General features: G+C 42.4%; 1 protein-coding gene and 1 long non-coding RNA gene across 3 annotated transcripts in view; one reads left to right on the plus strand and one right to left on the minus strand.

Moving 5' to 3' along the window:
* LOC132430667 (uncharacterized) overlaps positions 1–27,071 on the plus strand; it is a 107,811-nt gene that overhangs the window by 51,167 nt on the left and 29,573 nt on the right. Inside the window, exon 4 of one of the 2 annotated variants that reach the window (XR_009520542.1) lies at positions 22,431–25,036. The exons of the other annotated variant lie outside the window; for it this stretch is intronic. This is a non-coding gene — a long non-coding RNA (uncharacterized lncRNA). Of the gene's footprint in view, positions 1–22,430; positions 25,037–27,071 lie in introns of those variants that run through there. 2 annotated transcript variants of the gene reach the window in all.
* NPVF (neuropeptide VF precursor) lies at positions 5,429–8,697 on the minus strand. Its single transcript, XM_060019911.1, has 3 exons — positions 8,560–8,697; positions 6,991–7,397; positions 5,429–5,480 (listed from the first exon to the last, which is right to left on the minus strand). Exons 1-3 carry the CDS (start codon positions 8,695–8,697, stop codon positions 5,429–5,431), a joined length of 597 nt encoding a protein of 198 aa, XP_059875894.1.

Below are 27,071 nucleotides of genomic sequence, written 5' to 3' on the forward strand. Positions count from 1 at the left end.
ATTAAGATATGCTATATATTTTATACAACAAGGAAGTGAGCTTGAGGAGAGGCTGGGCAGACCCGTCTGGTTGCCTATCCGATATCCATGCTCTTTTTTTCTATCATCATCGTGGTTGAGGCAATGTGCCCAAAGGAGAAACTACATTTCCCAGCTTCCCTTGCAGATTGGGGCAACCAGTGACAGGAAAGAGGAAGTTGTTGGATGGGGCCTTTTGGAAAAAGAGCACGCCTGTGCTTTGCCCCTTTGTTTTTGCTGCGAGATGGCCTGGTGGGAATCTTGTGGTTAGGATGATGGAGCAGAAAGATGGGAGGAGTCTAGATCCTTGATGACTATGGAATTCCCACACCAGCCCAGAGCTGCTTCCTTCCAGGCATTTTTTTTTTTTTTTTTTTTTGCGGTACGCGGGCCTCTCACTGCTGTGGCTTCTCCCGTTGCGGAGCACAGGCTCCGGACGCGCAGGCTCAGCATCTATGGCCCACGGGCCCAGCCGCTCCGAGGCATGTGGGATCTTCCCGGACCGGGGCACGAACCCGCGTCCCCTGCATCGGCATGCGGACTCTCAACCACTGCGCCACCAGGGAAGCCCCTTCCAGGCATTTTTATGTGTGGGGAAAGAAAAGCCTCTCTTGGTTAAAACAATTTTATTTAGGTTTTCTGTTAAATGCAGCTGCATCCAAATTTGACCAGGGTCTTGAAAGATTTTTGATAAGTATAAAAGGGGCCTTTGAGCCGAAGGAATTAGCATGAACAAAGGCACAGAAATGTGAAGGTGCATGTTTCTAGGGAATAACATGTAGCTTGGTATGCTTATTAAATAAAATGATAAGTTGCATAGGAAAAGTGTCACGTAATGTTTGCAGGAAGATCTTTATGGAAAAAAATGAAAAAGAAAAAACACACATGAAGTAAGTAGAGGCGAACGCTTTCCCCTTTCTCGACTATTTCATTTTGTTGGACCTTTCATTGTTCTCACTGAGAAACTGGTCCCAGAGCCAGTACATTTTTTTTCCTTTTTGTATTTCTCAAGGTCATTGTCACAGCATGATGTATGAAATGTGGACTTGAGAGCACATGGAAGTTCCCTTCCCTGAAAATCATTGACGTATAGCGTGTGTCATCCCCAACTTTCCCCTGAAGCTCCACACTTTGCTCACCTTAACAGACTGGCCGAGGTTTAGGTTAAGCCCAATCCAAATGGAATTTCCTTGAGGAAGTGAAGTGTTGGAAGAGAGGAGGAGGGGTGGAGAATGAAGTATTTGGGAGGAGGTGCCTGGGAAAGCACACTAAGGAGAAGAGCGCAATTACCACCTCGCTTCTATTTTCTGCTGCTATAAAAAGCCAGTATTTGGAGGAAGGTCAGGCTAAACCACTTGAGTGATTCTGATCGTTTTGGCACGTTATGTTCTCAGCACTTAAATGGCCGGTCAGATAACAATATTTATTTATAAATTGAATTAGATGTTAATTTAAAATAATTCTAGAAATAGAAATCTTCTGTGGCAGTAATTCTTTTTTTTCTTTTTTTTTTTTTTTATTGCGGTACGCGGGCCTCTCACTGCTTTGGCCTCTCCCGTTGCAGAGTACAGGCTCTGGACACGCAGGCTCAGCGGCCATGGCTCACGGGCCCAGCCGCTCCACGGCATGCGGGATCCTCCCGGACCGGGGCATGAACCCGTGTCTCCTGCATCGGCAGGTGTGGCAGTAATTCTTAAACTTTATGGGGTACAAACTCCACTGAGAATTTACCCTAGAACTCTGAACTCTTCCCCCAGAAAAATGCACATACATGTGTAATGACGCAGAGACAATGTCATTTTTAGCAGCTGTAAGCATTCTTTACAAGTAGAGATCCATCTTTGTTGCAAAGAATATCAAAAGTGAAGTTTTAATCAAAACACCAAAATCTGACAGATGTAAAATTCCAAAGCCAGATCACTGTGTGCAGACTTTTTAAAGGAAATGGTTGGAAAGTGGTTCCACTAAGTCCTCAATTTTCTCACCCACGTGGAGACCATGAAAGTATAAGATTTGGGTTTATGAAGAGATTTCTTTGGGGAGCATTGTTACCCTACTGCGAATGCCCCCCACCCATGCCCACGTGCTGGGGATTACTGAGTCCATTACTCTTCAGGGAGCATCTTCTATACGATGAGGAAATGTGTTCCATGTGGTTGAGAGAAACAAAAAATTGATGCTCAACTCCAGGTCAAAAAGCTAAAGAGTCTGGGGGCAACAAGATAGAAGAGGCATGTTGGGATCACACCCAGTGTGGAGGGCGAGCTGTGGGTAACCAGGTATGAGCTGCAGGGAAGAGAGATTTGCAGAAGCTGTTTCGAGTCCTACTCGAGAGGACCCCTAGAAGACCGTGTCCCAGGGTGAGGGCTGAGGCCAGCCATGATGCGTGGTACCATCCTCTGGGTCCTGAGAGTGAATCCATGCACCCTGGCAAGAACCGTTCTATAACTCCTTCCTTCTCATCTCAAATTCTCTTCCATCCCAGAAGAGTCCAACAGAGCCGGAGAGTGAGGAAGCAGTTGAGGTTGGAAAAGAGAGCAGAAGTCGATCTCATTCCTGTCCCCCAACTCAGACCTCACATGGTGAGGTGAAGTGTTGAAGATGAATGAAAGAATGTAGATTGAAACGTTGATTACAATGGAATTGAGACTGTGCATTTTGACTTAGGCCAAAGAACAGCTAAGAGCATCAGGGAATTTCCTGGCATCTGGCCAAGTTTCCATCCAGGGCCAGGGGAAGATTTCTGCACATCTCCTTCCCCACCCTTTACATTTTAAAGGGGATAGTGAGACACACACACAAAATTGCGTTTTGACTACATTTCATGAATTGTGCAGTTATATTTTTTACCCACTGTGGGATGTAAGTAGACCTCTCAGGCCTGTGTGACAGGTTGGCCCTGGTGTTTCATGTAGAAAATGAAAGCTGCTCTGATTAATAAATGGGGGAGGGGGCACTGGATTTTGGGAGAGTAGGCAGAGGAGCCAGCAGGACTGAGATGGGGGGGAGCAGGACAGACTACATAATTTGTGGGGCCCGATGGAAAATGAAAAATGTAGCACTCGTTCAAAATTATTAAGAATTTCAGGACAGTGACAATAAAGCACTTAACCAAATGTGGGGCCCTGTGCACCTACATGGGTCACATGCCCATAAAGCCACCCCAGTGAGCATCAGAGGTTAGAAGAGGAGGAGACCCTGCTAAGAGACTTGGGAGAAGAAGCTTGTCTAGTCAAGACTTTTTCAGTGTAATGATGTGCAATGTGATCGCCTCTTTGAGATCCCACAGATCTGCAGAGAGATCGCAAACTTCCTTATGTGAATGGATTTCTTGTAGAAGCTGGTGAAGGGGGTGGCAAGTGGCTAAAACAGAGTAAGCTACCTGGTTAAGGGGACAGCTGACACCTGGTTATGCACCTAACGTTTTCTATAAATTTCAAAGGTTTAGGTAAAGAACCCATGTTCTACGACAAGAGATTTCCTTGCATCATGTGGTATCAAGGGATCGATTGGCCTTTTTGTTTATTTATTAGTGCAGCAGGATGTTGCATACTTGCACTTTGCTCAGGATGGGCAACTGGGGACCAAATCTGGAAAGAGGCTCTAAATCCTTGACATTGTGATGGAAACCATGGATGGCGGGGGCCAGACACTCCTTCTGGGTTTAAGAAGAGATGGCAGAGCCACATCAGCCCCTGCCGTGGCCCATGCCCCTCCCAGCAATATATGAGAGGTTGACTGGGAGGGGGCTGCTGCAGCTGCCCCTCACCCCGAAACCAAGCAAGAGAGGTTCCTAGAAAATCACTCGTACAGAGTGGGATCACGAAGCAGGTACTGGTGGTTCATTTCTGATGGGTAGTTTGTATTGGCAGTAGGCTTGCTGATCTGCCTCTGCCCCTCCTAAGCAGGGCAAAGGGGGTTGGAGACAGATGGGGGCCGTGGTGGGGCAGCCGAGGAGCAGCTTCAGTCCTGCCTTGGCATGACAAGGCCATCTGCCTTTTCTATAGATGAAGTGGACGCTGAGAAGGTAGCTGTCTTGAGCCTTTCTTTCTGGCAATAAGAGGCCATGGAGAGTACAGGTGGGATGAGGGTGGTTGGAAGAGATCAAGGAGCATCCAGGTCTCTTAGGTCACTGACCTAGGCAGTGTGACGTTCCCTCAGTGCTTCCCGAAGAACTCCCTTGTAGCAGAAGCAACATTATATAGAGAGGATGAGACAGGGACTCTTGATTCCCATCCCCATCCTGCCCATCCCCCTCCCTTGCCCACCCAACACCCTGGAGAAGATAGGAGAGGAGATTTTTTTCCAGAGGCCTACCGTTTTCCCTCCCACCACCCTACCTCGGGCGTGAGAAAGGGCCGGAAGAGAAAAAGAGCAGCCTTGCTCCTTTCCCACTTCACGTCCTTCCAGCCCCTAGCCCTGCCAGCAATGGGGGAGGAGAAACTTTCCTTTGGATATGAGGCTGCCATCTTCAGCTGGACTTGACTGAGTTTTTTTAATATCAAGAAGTGACGAGGAAGTTTTAGAGTCTGTCCAGGGTATCATTAAGGTGGTCTCTACCCAGCAGGAAAAGGAGATTCAACACAGCCCAGCTGGGGGCAGGATGGGAGAGAATTAATACCATTTCTGGCTTGCACCCTAAGGAATTGAGGTTGCTCAATAAACTGATTAATATCTGACTAAGGACTTCTCATTCTATGACAGAAGTTGAATCACTGTGCATTCGCGTGGTGGTGTACTGTGTTTATAAATTGTTAGTTTTAAGAGTGTGATTAGATTTTCTCTGCAAATCAAAAACTTGAAATATTAAGTGAGGAGAAAAGAGACACACCAGAAGGCAAATTTCCAGATATAGATAGAAGAGACACTTAGGTATCTAATAACTGTCTTTTTCTTTTATCTTTCTTTTAAAAAAAATTTTCAATCTATCACGGATTCACTAACAGTTGATGCAATGGCAGAAATAGGTGTATAAAAATATTTGTAAATAATTTATTATTCATGTTCATTTATTTGTCAAACATGTTATTCTGTTAAATTGTTTAATATTCATCATAAAATTTGCCAGGCTACTCTTCTATTTAATTTTTTACTTAAGTGTGACTGTGTTCATACGATAGTGGTGTGGCAAATCAGTCTCTCTCTCTCCTCTTCTCCCCATTACTAGAGGCTTCTTAAGTATATTCAATGCTCTTTTTATTTAGACAAAATTACTTCATCTTTCATTTCATCTTTACATTACAATATTCTTCACATTTTTTTAAAACTTTCAATATATTAGCTGTACTGAGAAGGAAAAATTGCTGTGAATGATAATCTATTAAGAGAGGGCAATGACTTCATGCCTTGTTGTCTTCACCTCAGAGTTGTTACAGCTTTATGTCGTCTTTAGGAACAGGCTCCAGATTTCTTATTTTTCTTGTTTCAATTCTGCATCATCTATTTTCTTCAATCCCAGTCTCCTAAAATGTAAGCAGTACAAAATATTCTCATCCATCACAACAATAGCATGTAAAAGAAAGCATATGCCAATGCAGGTCATGACCCTAATTGCCTAATTATACCTGAATTGAATTGTGTTGCACTTGAAATGAGTGGGATGTTGATGGGATCCTGAATTTGTCATGGGCACTTAGAATGACAATGTTACCGTTGACTCATCTCTCTCCCTCATCGCCACCCCACTCCCAACATCTGATTAGTTGCCAACCTCTACCTGTACAATATCTCAGGACCTCAGCAGAAACATCAGTGGTTCTCCTTTTCCTGATAAACAACATTCAGAATATTTTATGTGGCTCTGAATATCTGCACCCTCTGCTCTTACCCCACCCTTCTTATCTTCTTTCCTCTTCTCACCAAACTGAGCCCCAGCTCTTCTTGGCTCACCTTGCTTTAGTGCCTTTGCTCATACTCCTCTCTTTGCCTGAAAATACCCTCTCTCTTCCCTCTAGTCTCTGAATGTTCAAAATAGAGTCACCATTCAAAGTCCAACTCATGAAATATCCCTGGATTCCCACATGAAGAAACATTCTTTTTTTTTGAGTCTCTGTAAGACCTTATTAGTGCCTCTCATATCATTTCATTTATCCTATCAAATATTGAGGGCTTACTACCTGCCAGACAGTTGTAGGCGTTGGGAATATGACAATGGACAAAACTTATGGGATTTATAGAACTGAAATTCTAGTAAAAAGGATGAACCCTAAATATATAATATGTCAGATGAGGATAAGTACCATGGTAAAAATAAATCAGGAGTTCTCTGAGAAGCTCTCACTGATGTCACAACCTGCCTCCTTATTTCCTTCAGGTCTTAACCAAAGGGTCAGGTTCAATTTTATATAAAAAAATTTTTTTAACATATGCTCTGTACTAGAACATAATAGTAGCTTATTAAATTTTTGAACCTCTTGTGGTAGCTTGTGCTCTGATTTGTACTAGTAGATAATTCAATAAATACATATCAATATAAAGAATGATTATAATAACAGGAATTATTTATAAAAAGATCCTAGAAAAAGAAATTTTGATTTAAAGTTGAGGAAAAAGATCTTCTGAATTTGAGACCTGGGTTATTGAGATGGTGCCCTTTGTACCTGCAGGCAACTCCCTCATGCAGGACCTTTTATGCTAGAGAGGTCAAATGTTGGACAATATGTCATAGGCATGAATTCCCGATTCCGTCATCGCCTGTTATTACTTAGTGACTGGCTGTAGAGTAATGAGAGGGATGCCCATATGTGGCTTAGGGGAAGCTATCTCATTATTTCATACCTGTAGTCATGATTATAACTGACCTTCTATAGCTCTCACTTTACAGGTGTTTATTTCCCTGTGCCTTTTCCTTTTGCCTTCCAAGAAACCTAACTTTCTTAGAAACTTCTTTTGAAAACACGTAAGCCTTTTTAAACTTTCTGGATTAGCTCTACATAACTGCCTATGCATTTTAATTGGTATTCAAGTATTTACCTTAGGTTCTTTTGATCAGGATTCTGGATTTCTTGGGGCTGGCAGGTCACGGAGTAAAGTAACCCATTGGCAGATGATGAATGCGTGGATTGTTGGAGCAAATCACTCAGTGTCTTGGTGACACTTTTGGCTATTGTTGTTCTCCCAAACCTTTGGGGCAGATTAGGAACATGTCTCGAGATGCTGTCCTCTGTATTGCTTCCAAATCTCAGAGGCGGGTTGGCCATCGCCCCAGTGCTTCTTTCTTCTTCCATGGTCCTCCCAAATCTCAGTGGCAAGTTGGCTACTGAGGGTGGCATTTTGTTGACTGCAGGTGTACTCATCTTAATGACGTTTTTTGGACCCCAGTCTTTTAACTCTTCAAAATTGAGACTTCTTTCTTTTCCCCAGCAGAGATCTCCTCTAGGCTATAATTAGAAATAACCATTAAAATAACATTATTATTATAAGCAATGGATTTAAACCCCAAATTAAGTTAAATCCAGACTTTAATCTGTAGGATTGTTAAAGCTATGAACAAAGTTTGTGCTTTCATGTGCAGAATTTTTAAAATAAATGATTTGTATTAAGCTTCTTAAAGCAGTCTAGTTTCACCGTCCCTGGACTATTGTAAGACAACTCTAAAATATTAATAAAATATATACAGTGCATGCAGCAATGTGTTCGAGCAGCAAGAACATAATGAAGTAGTGAAATGAGGCAAAAGTTTATTTTACTGCAGTTATTCTCCTTCAGTTTTGATTCATGTTGTTTATGAACTATTTCATAGATTTTTATATTTTGTTTTTAGAGACACCTCCCACTGCCTCTCCATTTCTCTTGTTTCCCTCCTCTTTAAAAGCCAGAGTGGTGGGTTCATGAAAGCAGAGATGCTAGCCACATTTTGGGGTACAACTGGAGGAGACTTCTTTTTTACCTGTTCATATTCAGAGTTCCACTCTAAAAGCATTTCTCAAGAAATTGATTGCATTTTTGTCAGTATGTAAATTATATTAGTAAAACACCGATTGCTTTGTGGGTTACTACACCACTACTATACCAACTTTAAAGCAACCACTTAAAATACGGCAAATATTTAATTGGATTTAGTTTTACCATGAAAGTTTGTCCATATGAAGATTTTTAAATAACTGTTTTCTGATTGTAAAAAGTAATACCTGTTCATTTCAGCAAATTTGGGAAATTCTATAAAGGCATAGAGAACAAAATAAAAATAACAGGGAATTCCACCATCTAGGGATAAACATTTTGCTTTGATATAGAAAGACAATTCAAATGTCCAGCTGAAATGTATCCAGTACTTATTTCTGCAACTACTTATTACAGCTGTGCACTTCTGAGTCAAATAGAAAATTAATGCGCCTTATGCTTGCAAAGTATCAAACTCTGCACTAAAATGGTCGTGAGAGGCCAAGCTGTGTGCTGTTGTGCTACCAAATACAAGTTAGAGCCGTACGCTGCCATGCGAATGCTGAAGTGTGACAAAAAACAAAACACGAACTTCTTCCTTACTCTTTACAAAAGCACTGGACTCAGGACTAGTCATGTTAGATAGAGTTAAAAACTTACCTCAGAATATTTGTCATAATTCTTTTTGCTGTGAAGATTGGGCATCATTGATTCATCTGAACAGAAGATGTTTGATGTTAATAAGATTGAAGTGGCTAGAGTCAGTAAAATGAATTGTTTTGATGAAATAATTTCCATTTTGTCCAAAATCTAGAATTAAGTTTATATGTGCAGCCCGATGTCTATATGAAGGGAGACTGTGGTCTTTTTATCCTGTCCAAAAACAAAGGAAAGTTCACTTTCACAGCGAACTCAATCCCACGTGTTTTAAGCACCAACATTAATTAGTGTTTAACTGAAATATGTATGTAAGGAATGTGGGTAATTCATTCTAGGAAGACAGCAACGTTTCTGCTTGCAAATTCATTAACTTTGAAAATAATTTTCTTCCTTATGAAGAAGCATTTAATTAGATAAGTTTGGGGCCATCGTCATTAAGATTCCAAACAGAATGCTTCATTTCTCTGAGCTCAAACAAGAAGTATTTTCTTTTTGGTGTTTACGTCAATTCTTGGGAGAAGGAAAGAAAAGTATTCAATACATGCTAGCTCTGTTAAAAAAAAGTGTTTTTTTTCACACAAAAGAGTTAGGCGTAGTATTTTCAAAATGTCAGACAAAATTACAAGTGTGAAAAGAATTCCAAATCACATAAGACCCAAATAAAATGCCATTAATTAACTTTTTGTAAAATGCTGTTTGGTTATTAAAAAGCTTCAGGAGTAAATGTCAACTGCAACGTGGAGGGTGTGCATAAGACCCAGCGATTGGCATTTTGACAAACTGGCTGTCTCAGGAGAAGCTGGAGGCAGCTCAAGGCTTTTTGTATTTGCCCTGTGGGCCTTATTTGGCAAAACTGTATAAATCACCGGGATTTTATTTCTATGACGATGCCGCATCCTACCTTCCACCTCAAACCCCTTAAGAACCCTGGCAGAGGATTGGTAAATCACGCACATGCTAATTTTGTTGCTCCCCTAGCCCATATTATTTAGGTAATGTTGTGGTCTGTGCACGGGTTGGAAGAAGAATTTCCAGACACGAAGTATTTTAGAAAAGGGTGAGTTTATTGAGAACAAAGAGCAGAGTTAGTGATGGGCGCTACAGCTACAGCCAGTCGGCTCTCCCTGGTCTATCAGGAAGTCCGCCCGCTGTATCTCCTTTCTTTCTTTCCCTGCCCAAGTCGCATGGTGCACGGTGCGTACCTCAGTTGCATGGTTTGTGCCTTAGCCACACGCTCAGGGGTCATCTCTCATGGTCAAGATGTGATTGTTGGGACAGTCGGCCCATTTTGTGCCTTAGTCGTGCGGAGAGATCACTGGGACAAAGGGAATGCCTTTCGTCAGCCAGTGACTCTCAGTACCCCCATTCTACGGCATACAGGCGAAGAATGGGTTCTGGTACGTCTCGGGAGCCTCCCTCAGACTCACCCCTCGGCTGTATCCTTAGGAACTGGAAAAATTTGACCCTGAAAATCTCAAAAAGAAGAGGCTCATTTTCTTTTGTAACATGGCTTGGCCCCAGTTTACATTGGGGAACCAAGTACAATGGCCTCTTAATGGCACACTAAATTATAACACGATCCTCCAACTTGATCTCTTTTGCCGGAAACAAGGAAAGGACTCAGAGGTTCCTTATGTCCAGACCTTTATGGCCCTTAGTCAGAATCCGGATCTGAGGGACTCATGCCGCATGTGTCTTTCTGTTGCCGCCTTATCCCCCCAACCCCCTCTGTCTCCCTCTCTAGCAGATCTCCTAGACAACCCTCTACTCGACCTTTCCTGTCCCCCACCTCATCAACCCCCAACCGCCCCCGCCTCAACCCACAGCTCCCCAACAGGCACCCCCTTATCGGGGCGAAAGCCCCCTCTCCTCACACAATATCAAGAACTGCCCAACGCCAGGAAACAGGTTCTAATATGCTCCCCCTAAGGGAAGTAGCAAATGGAGACATGGGCATTATTAGAGTCCATGTTCCCTTTCCCATGTCTGACATTTTCCCAAATTCAAAACAAGTTAGGTTCCTTCAGTCAGGATCCCACCACTTTTATTAAGGAATTTCAGGCCCTCACTATAGCCTTTGACCTGACCTGGCAAGCCATTCACATAGTCCTGACCACTTGTACTCATGAAGAGAAAAACAGGATATGGGCATTAGCCCAAGCTTGGGCAGATGAGTCACAGCTCTGTTTCCAAAACCTGGATGGATGGGGACCCATTTGGGGCTAGCTAAATGACTCTCTTTGTAACTACACCCTCAATTTAAATCAGACTAGCCTGGAGTGGAATCCCTGGTCAGAGGAAAATAAATATGATGTATATGAAGGTAATTTCACTTTGTATTGGGGAAATTCAAGGAAAAATGAGACTAAGAAATATATTAATGAAGACCACATACCCATAAATTGCTCGGCCCTGGGAACTAAATATGGGGGGATCGGTGTGACCACCCGACACTTACTTAGTTTAACCTCCCGACAAGACTTTCCTCCAAAATATAACATAATTCAACTAATATTTAGAAATTTGTTATGCCAATCCCCCCATCACACTCATAATCAGTCAGAGCCTGGCTTCTCCCCTTTATGTATAGATGATTATTTCCTCAGTGCCTGGCCTTCCCAATGTAATCCTAGGCCATGGGACCCCAGTCTATTTCCAGAGGAAAACTCCCAAAACGTCAGGGCCTGGCTCTGGGGACCCACAACAGGGGTATCCTTGAGGTGCACCAGATTTTCATTTCTATGCAGTAACAGGGTCTGTATGGATCTTCCCACACTTTGGAGGGACTCCTGCACAATTACTGTGGTGGTCCCAGAGGTGACCATTATGACTACAAAGGATTTAGCTTCCTTAGGCATTCCCAACCTTGGGTCCTTCCTCAAGGAGGCCTTCAGACCTGTCTGGGAGAGACAAAAACAAACCACTGATTGGGGGGACATGCTTATGATAACCCAGTTCTTGAACTGCCTGAAATAGTACACAGCGTCTGTAGAGGGCTCTTTGGTTTGCAGGCATACCCCTCTTAGAGAGGAGCATTCTCCATCGCACCATCATGGTCCAGGAATCTTGGAATGCTACAGTAGCAGCCATTGAGGAACAGCAGTCAGCCCTAGGCTCTCTGGCCAAGGTGCTTTTACAAAATAGGAGGGCCCTTAATGTTATAACAGCTGAGGTGGGAGGTGTCTGTGCCCTACTAAATGAGACAGGCTGCTTCTACGTTCATACCTCTGGCCAGGTTGAAGAAGACCTTCAGAGTCTAAAGAAAAAGATCAAATTAACAGAATATTTAAAAGAGAGAGCAGAACAGTGCCCCAGCTGGCTTTCCAGCCTCCTCTCCTCTATGGGGATCCAGATATGGACATGGCTGTTTCCCTTGTTGGGACCATCAATCCTGATAGCCTTTGTTTTGTTGTTTGGACCCTGCATATGAACACATTATCTAAGTTCATCTCCCAACAGGTTCAAAAGATTCAATTCCAGATGGTGCTACAACAAGGATACCAGCCAGTTGGCACATGGACTACCAGCCAGTTGGCACATGGACTGTGTTGGAGCAAGCCACCTTATCATTCCGTGGACTCTCATCTCCCTCCGTAAATACACCCTGACAGAGAGCGGGTATCGGGAACCCAGGACCCCTATAACGCCCCTGTCCAGCAGGAAGAAGCTAGGAACGGTCATCACCCCTTTCCCCAATAACCTGGGCTCCTCTGGCCGGAGATGGGGATAGGTAGATAGTCAGTCATGAATGGGGTATTAAGGGGCCAAAGATTGGCCCATAAATAAAAAGAGGGGAGAATGTGGAGCCCTGCATCAAGGACACCCTACATCAAGGACACAGGACAAAAACTCTGGAATTAACCAATCCCCCATAACAACTGTTGCCATGGGCTCTCCTGGTCTAAACTGGACAGCCCCCCGACTCCATATCAGGTAAAATATTCACCATGTAGCAACCTTATAGCATCCTGACCAATCACCTAATGCCATCCTGCCAGCAGGAATTTTCTTTGTCTTGAGGCTATAAAAGTTGGCTACTAGCCCGCAAAGGGGGTCCACTTTCCCTGGCTACCAGGAAGTCGGCCCGCTGTTCTTGCAGTGACCCTTCTCTTTTATAAACTCTGTCTTCCTTACATTCTGCCTTGTGTCTGGAAATTCTTTTCCAACCTGCGCTCGGACCACAACAGGTAATCTTGCATTGCCACAGGCGCATGGACATCATGGCATAAGAAAAGAATTTACAGAAATAAATGCTTATTTACTGAAATGCCAAAGCAGGTCTCTTTTGGAGCAGCTGACTGGTATTCTATTTACTTATTCATTTGGCTGCCTTGCATCTTTGTTGCTACACCCGGTCTTTCTCTAGTTGTGGCGAGCGGGGGCTACTCTTGGTTGCGGTGCATGGGCTTCTCATTGTGGTGGTTTCTCTTGTCGTGGAGCACAGGCTCTAGGCGCGTGGGCTCAGTAGTTTTGGCTCACGGGCTCTAGAGCGCAGCCTCAGTAGTTGTGGCGCACAGGCTTTGTTGCTCCGCAGCATGTAGGATCTTCCCGGACCAGGGCTCGAACCCATGTCCCCCGCGTTGGCAGGCGGATTCTTAAACGCTGCGCCACCAGGGAAGTCCCTGAGTGGTATTCTTAAAGACCTCCTTTATCACTAGACTGCCTAGGTTCTAGAGAAATCATTACTTGTTCCCACCTCTCCATTCAACCCTCTCAGGAGAAAAAGACCTTGCACTGATCGATTTCTAACACTCCAGCTACTTCTAGATACAGGCACTTAGAGCTGAATTCACAAAAGAGCAAGTCATAAAATTGCACCTTTTATGTCAAGAATTGTACCACCTCTAGCTTCTCTCACCAACCTACCATAATTTGAGGTATGAGATGAGGTATAAGATGGGCATAATTTGAGGTATGAGATGGGCAGATCTATTAAAGATCTACAGAATAAATCAGAAAGTTGAAAAACAATTGTGGGTAAACTCTTGGGTACCCCAAGGTCACACTTGCCTGTGGCCTCTCTTAAGGCAGTTGACATCACTGGTCTCATTTATTTTGGACTCTGGTAGCCAAGAATCCCCACAGCAGGAGGCAATTAATTCAATTCATAGTCTACTGTTAATTTTGCAATGTTGTTATTGGATTATTTGGGTTTAATTTCCCTGAGGATTTAATACATTTCTCTTCCAAATTGTTCCTTTGCAAACTGCTGATGGAACTTCCTGTTTATTGTGGTCAGTAGATCCAAACTTTTGAGAATTGGGTGAAGCAAGGAGCAAGTTATGTTGGCCGAGTTCAGGCTCTGGAAAAAGTGGAATGGATCAGCCTGGGTCTCTTTCAAAACATGCTTGTATGTAGTTGTTTCAAACTTTAGCAGCTCACCAGTCTTCAGTGCTGCTACTTGGGGTTTTGGCACATCAATTAATTTTTCTGACTGCAGTCAGTATCCAGAGTAGCTGATGTGACTAATTACTCCCTTGCCTCGACTGGGTTTAAACTTCCAAGTTTAGAGTATAATTAGAGTTCTAATCTTATTAATATAGGGCTTGGCTCTTTTCAACTACATCTTCCATTAGCTTTGAAAATGTTAACAGGTATAAGAGAACATTACCTAACATACACAATACGAAATCACCATAAATCTTTTGATGAAATGTGCTGCCATATACCTAGCACATTTAGGGATTCTTGATGAGACATATGAGCATACAAAAATAAAATCTATCTCCCTGACGTGTGGCATTTCCACACATGCTTCGTTTACTAAGACTTTAGAGAACTTAAGCCTCCTCCCTTCTAAGCTTTTCTCTCCATCCTGGACACTTCTGAGCTTTGGAAACCCCAGATACTTAGCTTCCTACCAGACAGTGCTGTTGGGATGTCCCACAAGCATCTCAAGTCCAGTCTGTCCAAAATGGAATTTATCCATTCAATACCTGTCTCTCCTCCTGTTTTCCATTTCAGTGAATAGTTACTATATTTGTCAGGGTCCAATCAGAAGACAGAAAACACACAGTAATTTGAATAGGAAATGGTTAATATAGGGAATTACTAGTTATAACAGGAGATTAGCTATAAAGGGGTAAAGAATACTCGAGGGCCAAGGGAGAGTATCCAAGGGAAGGACAAACTGACTGGAATTCAGCCTGTATTGGAGAAGGTGTGGATAGTAGAGAAGTCTGTTGGGTCACCCCAACAGACTTTTGGGTCTTCCGCATCACGGTCTACAGTTAATTGTGTTGTTTCTAGTTTTGAGCTATTGCACTCAATAATAATGGCCTATATTTTTTGACCACTTGTCATGTGCCAGGAACTGTTCTGTTAAAGTGCTGTTAAGCACTTTGTGAATTAGCTTCTTTATCTTTCATGATAATCCCATGAGCAGGTACCATTATTGTTCCTATTCTACGGAAAGGGAAACTAGGACACAGAAATAGTAAGTAACTTTCCCTATAGGTGGCAGATCCAGGATTGAATGCAAGCAGTCTGAACACTCACTCCCTATGCTGGTCTGCCCAATCAAGCCTGTTATCTCCTAACTTCTAGATAGCTCTTACAGCTGTTCATTTTTCTCCATCCCCATTGCTTTTACTCAGTTCATCGTTTTCTCTTGCCTAGACCTTTGTGTTTGTCCTCTTCAGTTCTTCCTCCACCACACAATCAGAAAAAATTTTATAATACAATATATTTATGATTTCTTCCTTAATATCTTCCAATGGTTTCCCACCTCCCTCGGAATCCCTAAGCCCACTCTCTAGGACCTGTTCTCTGCTTATTTCTCCAGCATTCTCTCTCACCATTCCCTACCAACTCTGTTTTATGACTAACTTCTTTCTGTTCTTCCAAATGGATGAGGTTTCTCTTGCCTCCAGGCCTCTGCCCAGGATTTTCCTGTGCATGGGGTATGTAGCCACTCCCCTCTGTCCTTCTTACACCGATTCATTGTTTGGGTCTCAGCTGAGGCATCCTACGTTGGGAGAAGACTCTTCTGACTTGGCGTTCCGTCAATGGCTCCTTTCACTGACTTGCCCTGTTTCTTGTCTCCTCTTCTGCTGCTCTGTAAATTGTGTGAGGGCGGGACCTTGCTTTTGCAGATCATAGGAGTATTTCTATTGTCTATCTCACAGATGCTCAGAAAATTTTATTTCTAAATAAATGAATAAATTTTTCATTAGTATTGAGAATAGGAGTTAAAACTGAAGTTGCTTGTTACTTATTTTTCCCGGTTTTGGCCACCGACCAGAGTTTTCTCTTTACTGAGACTTATATATATTTTTTAATTTAAAAAATTTTTTTGCGGTACGCGAGCCTCTCACTGTTGTGTCCTCTCCCGTTGCGGAGCACAGGCTCCAGACGCGCAGGCTCAGCGGCCATGGCTCACGGGCCCAGCCGCTCTGCAGCATGTGGGATCTTCCCGGACCAGGACACAAACCCGTGTCCCCTGCATCGGCAGGCGGACTCTCAACCACTGTGCCACCAGGGAAGCCTGAGACATATATTTTTAGACCTTAAGTTTGTGGCTTATTCTGAAACCATAGCATCTTAACATTCTCTTGCTGAGGATTCGCATCGAGGGCTTTCCCAGACTGAGACCTCTACATGGACCGTCAGGGATAGGTAGGTTGAATGTGAACTTAGGTTTATTCTGTTGTAGTGGAGCATGCAGCTTGATAAGTTCAATATGTCCTGATGGATCCAGCTGTGTTGATGGGCCAAAACACGAGGAAGGGTGTGAAAGGGGACTGCACAGCCCTAAGGAGGGCATCCTGATGATGCTTCAGGGTCTCTCACTAGGCAGACTTCTTAGGCCCACTGGCTGAGCACAGAAAAGGGTTCTCTGATTGCTTATTATTTGTTCACAACCACTAGCTGCACGCTAACCTCTGGCAGGCAGTCAGAGTTGGGGACAAATCATTTCCATCAATCAGGAAGTGAGCTGACTTGTTTTGGGTTTAGGACTTTGTAAGGCTCTGGTTTATCTGAACTCCTAGTAAAACATTTCAAATAAGAGACTGTTTTTGTGCCATGGGCTGTATGTTTTTATTTAAATCTTTATATAGAAGGGCCAGCTCACTCCACACATTGATCTAGGCCCCCTGAGGCCGTGGCAAGGTCTACCAAAGAGGTGATGAATTTTAATATCCAGAGGAACCTCATTATAGAGCCCTTCTTCTTACCCTCAACCCAGCCATTTACTTCCAGGCACTTGCCTTTTTACACTGCTTATTTCTTCCTTTCTCTCTAAGCATAATCCAACTGCTATGCTATGCAGAAGAATTGATGGCCATTATAGTCTTATTTTGCATTTCATGTTTGCGAAGTATTTTGCAACTATTTGTTAGTTAATATCTGGCCCTCTTTAGAGGTGGGTGGTGGTATTACTGTATAATTTATTTCAGTATTATGTGTGCAAAGAGAAAGAAATACCTGCCTTGGTTCCAAACAAAAATATCCCTATGCAAATTGTGTAAAATTATTATTTTTAAAATGTGTGGTGGTGCCTTTGTTTCAAGATTTATGAGTGGCTTGTTATAATGAGCTTGTCATATTTTGGTAGCAGGGTTGTATTTTCTTCTGTATTTACGATGACAGATTACAATGCCAGGGCCTTGGAAGGTGCCGATGTGAATGTGAGACAAAGATTATTCCTTTATGTAGTAAAAGCAGTTGAAATTCAATTCTGGTTGAAATAACTTAAAGAGTCAAATTGTAGAATACAAGAAAAGACATTAAATATTTATAAAAATTAATTCACATGATTTATTCTAGGAGGTTGATTAAATGGCAAGGTCACTATATCTAAAGGACGTATTTTATTTTTTTATTTTTTTTAATTTTTTTTTTTTTGTGGTACGTGGGCCTCTCACTATTGTGGCCTCTCCCGTTGTGGAGCATAGGCTCCGGATGCACAGGCTCCCGACGCGCAGGCTCAGCGGCCATGGCTCACGGGCCCAACCGCTCCGCAGCATGTGGGATCTTCCCGGACCGGGGCACGAACCCGTGTCCCCTGCATCGCATTGGCAGGCGGACTCTCAACCACTGCGCCACCAGGGAAGCCCTAAAGGACGTATTTTAGAACAATACATTGAACAAACTTGCAGTATCAGTATTAGATCTTTCAAACGATATGGTGTGGTACTGTTTAAAAATAATTTAAAGCAATTGTGCAAGGCTGATTAGGAAGCAAACTCTCCTCAGCAAGGCCTTCCAACTCGAGCTTTTATGTTTTTTAATGTTTCATTTTTATTGACATTTTTTCCCTTGCAGGAAAAATGTGTGATTTTTACTAGCCTGGCAGGGGGTTGTGGTACCTCTTGCCAAAGTGTCAAGAAAACTACGAATTCTCTACATGAGGGACAAAGGCCAGATGTTTAGTTAAAACAACACATAGCGTTTATACAAATATAGGTAATGGAAACCAAGACCTTTACTGGGATTTCTTTTTTTTTCTCTGTTTTTGGCCAATCTTGTCTTTTGATATTTTTAAAATAAGCAAGCAGCCATCTTGTTTTTCTAACCTGAGCAGAAGAATTTAGTTTCTTACAAAGTGTGTGCTTTTTCAATACCTTGGGTTTTTTTGTTTTATCTTTGTTTTGAAGGATTCTGCTCCAAAATGTGGAATGTGTTCTTCAAATAATAATTTGCTTTAATAAAAAGAAAGTGTGAGACTTTGAATAGCTTAGGAAGGACCTAGCCTAATCCTTAGGCTGACGTTTTCCACTATCCTGGCCACACCTTCACTGGGGAGGAAATCTGTCGCTTAAACCTACACGGATGTGGGTTTTGGAGGGTATTTAAAAAGACAACTGTTTCTCATCTCAAACAGAGGAATAAGGACAGATGGGTGACCAATAAAAATTAGCATCATCATTCAAATGGACCCTCCTAGATGCTCTTTCATCTCTGATGGAAAAAAATGAAAAGGGGGTGAATTGAAATACGCGTATGAATGGGTTGTTGTTCGTTTATTTTTTTCTTCCTGATTGGGGGTCACGTGGTTTCTGTGCTCCTGTGGGCTCTTGGTGAGAGCTCCCACAAGGTCTGCAGGAGCCATGCAATTGCCTTGGTTCTGAGTAGAAGCTGGCCTGGCTCTGACCACACTTGCACTAACACATGGGCATTTGGACTTTATTCTTTTCTGTTACCAGTCCTTTGGCTTTGGCCATACTTCCTGCCTCTTTGCTCTAGGTCTGAGCTCATGTGAGTACCTCATACCAGTGGGCCCCTGGATTACACTGGCTGGACTTCGTCACTGAGAAGGGGGTTACACTTCTCTTCAACACTGGTTTTATTGGACCCTCAAAGGGATGTGTCCATGACATAGCCAGGAATTACTGCATGGCAGTTTTGCTGGCTAAACTCAGTCAGGTCCATGACATATAAAATGCAACCAATTCTGAGCAAGCAAATAGAAAAGCCCTCGGCCAAATAGTTGTATTTGGAGGGGACACTTAAAAACATACTTTTAAACCTACAGTGACTTTGGGTATAAATTTAATTAAAGGAGAAGATTTTCTGGTAATCTTCTCATTGTAAAAGGTGAGATCTAGACAGAAAATTCTATACTTATGGAGGTTAAATGAACTAAATAAGTGTTAACCTAATCCTGTTAAATATCAACTGGATTTAATTCTAAACTGGGTTTTGTACCAGGTGAATTTAAGAAATCAGATATTTCCTTTTTGAGTACCTATAGTAAAGAAAATAGACAAAGCTAGGAAAGGTTTCAGAATATATTTAGATGCACAAGCAGGCATACCATCTCTAGGGACAATAGCCGATTATAAATACAGGCTTGAATGACCCGGAGCAGTTTAAGAATAGTGGGCTTTGGCTGATGGGCCCTGGTGGAGCCCCTTCTGATTTAATGATAGCAGTAGCCAATGATCCATGGTCTAGAAGCATCAATGTGGATCTTCCAATAAATACCTCCTCTGTCTGTGCCCCATTCCCCAACCTCTACGTCAAGAGCAGTAGAATCGCCCTTCCTATGTTTTCATATACTTTAGGCTGAAGTTTATTTAAATTTATCTCTTTAAAACTTTCCTTAATGAATATCTTGACCTGATCTCATTTGGATTAAAATATCCAGGGGGGAAGGGGTCCTATAATCCTAGGCAGTCCCTGATACACAGGCTAAGCAGGGCGTAGTGAGAGATGGAATAGAAGAAAACTCACTGTGGGCTCACTTTGGACCTCCCTGCCTCCTGAGTGGTTTCCTGTTTGTGTAAGTGTTTTGTAGTTGAGGCCTTCATTATTGAGGACAGCGGCAAAACTAGGCTCTCCTTTACCTGAGAGATTACTCAAATCCTTTGTTGCATATTACTAAAATTTCTAACGTGTTTAAACAAAATGGGGAATTTATTATGAGGATACTGGGATGTCTTATGAATGAGACTGGGGCCTATAGAACATCTGGAGCCTAGGATTCAAATCACCATCAGGACTTTCTCCTGCATCCTCGTTTCTTCTCTCTGTGCATCAGCTTCATTATTGCCTCCTACCGCTGTCTTGATCTCTCTGCTTCTCTATCTGCCAAAACTTCTGAGTTTACACATCCTCAGTTTCAGCCACCCTATGAGAAACTGCCTCGTCTGAGTTCCAGATTCAACATGCCAGGGAAAGATTATGATTGGCCCGGTCTAGGTAAGGTACCCCATCCTGAACCAGTCATTTGTGGCCAGGGTGGGTCACACTGCCCTAACATAGAAGATCCAATTGCAAACCTGTGGAAGAGCTGGGGGTGGGTGGTACTACTGGGAAGACAGTACAGTAGGTGTTCAAAAGAGCAGGAAAGACAGAGTATAAGGGAGAATCTGGACTCTTCTCTCCCTAAATCCAATTCACTTTGCAGAGGAAAACTACTTCCCAAGCTGATGAAAAACTAGTTCTGACATGCAGTCAAAGGGCATCTTAACCATCCTGTGATGGTGTGGCTATTTCTGTTCCTCTCTAAAGGTGCTGAGGAGGTCTTTATCCTAGCCCAGTGATACCAGCAGACAGTGCTTTCATTGCTGCCGTCTAGATCTTTGTTTTTGCAAGCAGCTGCTCTTGGGTGATATTTCTGTGGCTCGTTTGGGGCTTTGATGATAAAAACAAAACAAAACAAAATAAATTCTAGATCTTCCTTCCCCAGGGGCAGCCGAGGGCACAATTCCCAGCTATTTCTCCATATATCCATGAAAAGCGGTGCCAACTTTGAGAGCCTGTAAGATTCCCTTTCTCCCCTGGCAGGCGAGAGCCCTGGCTCAAGTGTTCCTCTTCGGCATTTGGAGGCACTCCTGATTCCAGCATTATGCTCAGTACCGGATATGAAGTACTGTCCTGAGAATTTCAGGACCAGGTGGTTTGGTCCCTAAATGGTCCTCTTTCCTAAATGTTTCTGAAGCCCTTTATGCTGCTATGTGATACTGGCTTGTTTCATTTCTTTGCACTGAGTTTACTAAGGTCAGGTGAGTTCTGTGACCCAGAGTAGAATGGTTCATTGCCCTCTGAACAAGAAAGTTTATTTTTCTATTAAGTTAGGCAGATTTACCATTCTTTGCCTGATCCTTGGGTAGTCTTCCTTGGAAACACTCCAAAATTTCCTCTCCTTATATAATGAACTACGTAGAGATCAGCAAGGAGTGTTTATTTTGGAGACAGTAAAAATAAGACTCTTGTGTATAATTCCAAATATAGGCATATATTCTTTGGTAATTAGCTTCATTGTTCTCTGTCATTTTTTTTGACAGTATTTACACTAAATTAGAAGTAGTAATAATGGGATATCCTAGTTCAATCCTACAACCATATCTGTCTACAATAAAATATTTGCTTTTAGTGACAGAAAGTATTTCAGAAGTGTTCATTAAAACAATTTGATAACTGTATATCCATTATTAATAACCCAAGACGGGGATTACATGTTACGTGACTCGTAACCAATAAGGAGGCTGCCATTTCCATAATTATAAAGAATTCATATCACATCCATTTTACTATTCTGTATCATTTGACCCATTTATGGCTCATTCCGAAAGAGTAAGATTTAAAAATTTATAAAGTTTTTCAAATGAAAAATCTGCCAGGTAATTTCTCCCTTCCATTGCTGGCAGTAGATGCTCTCCATCTAAGAGGCTGAGTGTTTGGTTCCACAGCGCTCTCCTCTAACTACATAACAGTAAAGAGAGTTCAGGATCCCCTGAGTTATGGTGACCCCTCTCCCTCGGGAGAGAGCCTGGGCAGAGGGCGTACACCTGGGAAGCATTCTGAGGTGTAAATTGTGAAAAGGGACTTGGGGAGGGTGATGTCAGTTGGCTACGTCTGGAATAAAATTAAGCTGTGGGGTGAAGGGTAGCCACTCAGTGTCCACGTGCTCTCTGTTCAGTGGTCCAGTCAAAGGTTCTGACCAGCCCATTTGGAGAAAAAGTTGAGCAAATGCTCTGCAGGGCTGGCTGAGTCATCAGCCCAGAAAGTTCCCCCAAAGGGTTGCGTACTAGTTGCTGCTACCACTGCTGCTATTATTCTAGAGTTCACTGTGGGCTGGAGGAAGAGAAGGTGGGGTGCAGCCTGGGAGAGAGGAGAGCATAACTGGAAGGTTGGTAGAAGATGGATTTTTATCTTCTAGGTTTTCTTTCTGGCACAGAAGAAGGAATCAGGCCTAGTGAATGATTCTTGGCCTGTTATTCTTCTCCTTCACCCCCACTCCAAATCTCAAATGCAGTTCACCTTGGAGCGTCTTATAATTAGGGTCAAGGAGATCCCGAGCTCATTGTTACAGCTGAGAACCTGGGGCAGCGTTGTACCTAATACACTGCAAATTAGTACCGAGAGACTAACTCCTTTCCCACGTGATCTGATTGCATCACCCTCTCTCTCTCTTTGGACAGGCATGTTGAACAGCAGTTGCTGAAGTGATTTTGATGAAATATGACCTTTGAAGACTGTGGCCACTGACCAAAGAATCTGAACTACAGTTTCCAACATTTTACAGGCTACAAAACATAAGCTGGCCAGCATTTATTGCTTGTACTAACAGCTTGAGTCAAGTTTCCTAAGCCTACAGAGAAGACCTCTTACTGCTGCTAATTTTACTATCAGCAAAGAAAAGGGAAATAGGAAACCATATGGAATGGCTGAATGAGAGCATTTGTGAGAGCAGTATGAACGCGGATTATCCGAAGAGAGGGCAACTTTTTTCTAAAGCTAAAAAGGACTCAATTTGCATAGAAATAAAGTGGGGAAAAAATGTAATGTAGAAAAAGTTATAAGCAGAGATTCTGCTCTGGCCTCTCAGGATGGCATTGATTTACATATTAAGGCAGTCACCAGGGAAATGTTAAAAACCCTCTAGGGAAATTTCCAATGTGATGGATAGAACTTTAATATTAATATAGGATTCATCATGATAATGTAAGTCATAGATCTAAGTCTCCCTTCATCAAATGAATAGTCCCTTTCCAGCCTATTATACAGGCAGCACATGCTTTAAATAGTGTCATGTGGGAGACTTGAAGTCTTTCTTTACCTGCAGTTTCTGAAGTTTTGTTCACAGGAATAGTGACCCACCGGGTCATCCATCTTTAATTACGTCATCTAGACCATTTGCATTTTCCCCTTTTTATTAATATTTAGTGTTCCTTAAAATATACTTCCATCGTACTTTTTTTCACAAATAGAAAAAGCATAATTCAACACATACTATTTCATACATGCAGTGACTGTGAAGGGAAGATCTGATTCTTAATCTATTCGTTGATCATTATACAAGGAAAAAAGTGATTTCTGGGTTGCTATTTGATTTAGTTATCTAGTACATAATTATCAACCATATGCATGTGTATTGTTCATCTTACTCAGGGTTTCCTAGTCTTCTAACACTGACACCCCACAAAATGGTGGCTGAGTCTCTCTAGAATCCTATAAGACAATGACAATCTTTTTGGAGTGAGAATGATTGCAGTGTTGATACCAATATAATAAATGCCAGTAATAATAAATGTTAAGATTCATCTGCTGCTTTTTTCAGCAGAAATTCAAATATTCATTAGTGGAGCATATAATCACTTTTTCTTACTTTAGCCCAAAACACACATGAAAATAAATTCATAAGTACAGACTATGAATACAGACATAAATTGTGTACACAGACAAGTAGACCCTCAAGTTCTACAAGGAAGAGGGGGCTTTCCTTAAGCCTGGAATCACTGCACTATGTCTTTAAATTCGTGATGTGCATTGGTTTCATTCTATTCCATTTCTCCGCTCATGAAGTAACCAATGTCAACATTTGGGGTATCATTTCATGTATTTAGTTGGTATCCATTCTGGGGTGTAAAGGTTCTGAAAAGTCCTGCTGTAAAGAAAATTATTTAATGGGTAGACTCTAGCATTCCTAACTTTCTTTTGACCTAACTTTCTTTTGATCTTATTTTTCAAATAAGATCTATAAACACATTTGGAAATGCTGGTCTAGTGGAGGTATTCATAAACTGGGCCTCCTCGATTTTTTTTTTTTTTTTTTTTTTTTTTGGCTGCGTTGGGTCTTCGTTGCTGCACGCGGGCCTTCTCTGGTTGCATCCAGTGGGGGCTACTCTTCGTTGGACGTACTTCTCATTAAGGTGACTTCTCTTGTGGAGCACAGGCTCTAGGAGCGCGGGCTTCAGTAGCTGTGGCTTGTGGGCTCTAGAGTGCAGGCTCAGTAGTTGTGGTGTGCGGGCTTTGTTGCTCTGTGGCATGTGGGATTTTCCCAGGCCAGGGCTCAAACCCGTGTCCCCCCATTGACAGGCGGATTCTTAACCACTGCGCCACCAGGGAAGCCCACCTCCTGGATTTTTTTTTTTTTTTTGCGGTTCGCGGGCTTCTCACTGCTGTGGCCTCTCCCGTTGTGGAGCACAGGCTCCGGACGCGCTGGCTCGGCCATTGCTCACGGGCCCAGCCGCTCCACGGCATGTGGGATCTTCCCGGACCGGGGCACGAACCCGTGTCTCCTGCATCAGCAGGCGGACTCTCAACCACTGCGCCACCAGGGAAGCCCCACCTCCTCGATTTTTAAGCTTTGGTTTTCACTGGGAACTTTGAGATGACCTCCAATTCATCCTTTAAGTTCTGACTCAGATGTCACCCTCCGTGAAGATTTCTCCACTTGCCCTAGAATGAATATGTAATTCTTCCCTTCGCCCCCTACCCCCATAGCAATATTTTCAAGTCCATATCAGTGTTTAGGTCATGAGTTATTTATTTTTAATTTCCCCCCTCTAGTCTACAATTTCCTTTATTTTAAGGAGTGTGTTTTTACTCTCAGTGTCCTACAGAACACCTGGCTCATTGTAAGAGTTCAACAAATAACTGCTGAAGGAATGAATGAGTAAGTAAAGCTTGGGAACTTAAGCAGAAAAATTATCTCTCTGGGGTGTTGGTATGTGATTAATGAATGAACCCTTCTGAGTTAAGTACTTTTTCCATTATAGTGACTAATTCCCATACAGTTGATTAGATTGAGATTGACTCTGATGTGAAATGGTTAATCATTTAGTCTGCCAAAAATACAAGATTGACTGTTATTTAGTCTGTTTTTTCCCCTTGTATAGACATGAGTCGTCTACTGTATATGAAAAATTCTAGTACCCATTCATAGCTGATATTTTTCTTGTTTATACTCACTATCAGTCCATAACTCAGAATTTTCTTTTATTTAACTGTTAAAGGGAAAAAAATGACATTTATAGACCCTTTTACTTTTCCTCAAAAACCTAGCATTATAGATGAAAAGAATTGCAGATTAGGCTATATTATGCTTTTAGCCCTTTTATTTATAATATTTAAAACATTTTTCTGATATACTCCTTAAGTTTCAAGCTTATAAATTTTATTGTGGTTTAGGCATATTTTCCTCCCCTCCTTCCTTCCTTCATTCTTCCTTTCTTTCTTTTTTTTTCCATCTTTGAAAAGATAAAGATGGACTAGAATAAAGATAATAATCTCCCTCCCTGACTCTACCCTGCTCTAGTTCATTGCCAATGTTAACCCTTTGGTGTATCACTTCGTATATTTGTTTGGCATAAATTTTGGAGGGTGTAAGGACCTAGAAGGCTACACTTATAGCAGTCTTTTGTACACTACCCTGTTCTCTTCTGAAGATGTTTCACAAAGCCCCAACCTACTAAGGACATTAAGAGGAATGAATATGCCCAGGAAACTTAATTATGTTTCTGTCATAGATACTAGGCTGGCAAATTAGCTGCGGTTAAGAAGCTCACTGTGAAGTGTTGTCAGAATGTAAAAAAAGAGGCAGCATACCTGATTGGAAGAGGAGGAGGAAAAATAGAGTTAAGCCAGAAAGGTTGTTAGACACCTGCTCTCTCCCCACCTCCCCACTTAATGTTTTTAGCAATGAAGACTACCACTGCAGCTAAGTGACACTCATAGGTACTGTTGGCACCACGGGGAGGCCTAAAAGAAAAACAAAAGGGATGACCGTAGTTGGGGAGGGAAGGGAGGAGGAAGAGACAGAGGAAGAGGAGAGGGAGACCATGTGATGTAACGGGAAAAGCACTCAATTTAGTAAACTCTGGTTTCCCAGCTTCCCTGTAACCTTGGCAAGTTAGCTAGCTCAGAGTTTCTTCAGATGAAAAGTTTGTGGATTGCTGATGATCTCTAAGGGCTCTCTACCTCTAAAAGGTTACATTGGTGATGTGAGATAAAGAATTTAAGAGAGCTGGAGAGAAGAAAAAGATATGCATGCACAGGATTGTTAAAGCCACCCAACTCAGGTGCACCTGAATTTGCTCAGGAGCAATTCCTGCTTTCTCAAATCTGGGGAACACCTGATTAGACCTAGAAGTTTCTGTTCATTAGCTGGGGTGGAGATGAATATCTAGCTTACAGAGAAAGGAGCTGTTTTATATATAACCCCTGCCAGGAAGCCAAAAGATGGTGGGAATAGATAGAGTCCTTGTTTATCATTTAAGTCTGGAACCTGCTGCTTCATCCCAGGAAACCAAGCATGGAAATAGTGATTGGATCTTCAAACCTTCATCTTTAGATGGGGTACTTTTGACAGGGCACAAACTCCTTGGCTAAGTACCAGGGGTTCCTGGGAACCAATCCTCTGTAGCAGGGTTTAGACTCAAGACTATTTGAAGGCCAAAACAAAGAGAATGAGTTTCACATTCTCACGCAACTGCTCTGATGTCTGAATTCCAAAGGCATTCCAGAAACAGAGCTCAGACTTGGTCCCTTGACCATCAGAGTTCTCCCTGTAGCCCATTTCAGGGTAAGCCTGGGGACAGTCAGCTGTGGAATGTTAGAAGGGTAGAATAAGTTTCCAGGGCTGTAGGCTGTTAGTTGATTCCCCAGAAAGCAGTCCTGTGAAGCCATTCTTATTTTTACACATGGCATATCTGAAAAAGGGATTATCTGCCAAATTGCAACATTTTTTGTTTTATGTGCCTCTGAAGGCAAGATGTGTTTTGTCCTCCATCAAGTCTTAAAAAATATTTATCCTGGCATCTTCCCATTTTTCTTTCCAC

The sequence above is a fragment of the Delphinus delphis genome, chromosome 9, assembly GCF_949987515.2.
Source record: "Delphinus delphis chromosome 9, mDelDel1.2, whole genome shotgun sequence".
Classification (NCBI taxonomy): Eukaryota; Metazoa; Chordata; class Mammalia; order Artiodactyla; family Delphinidae; genus Delphinus; species Delphinus delphis.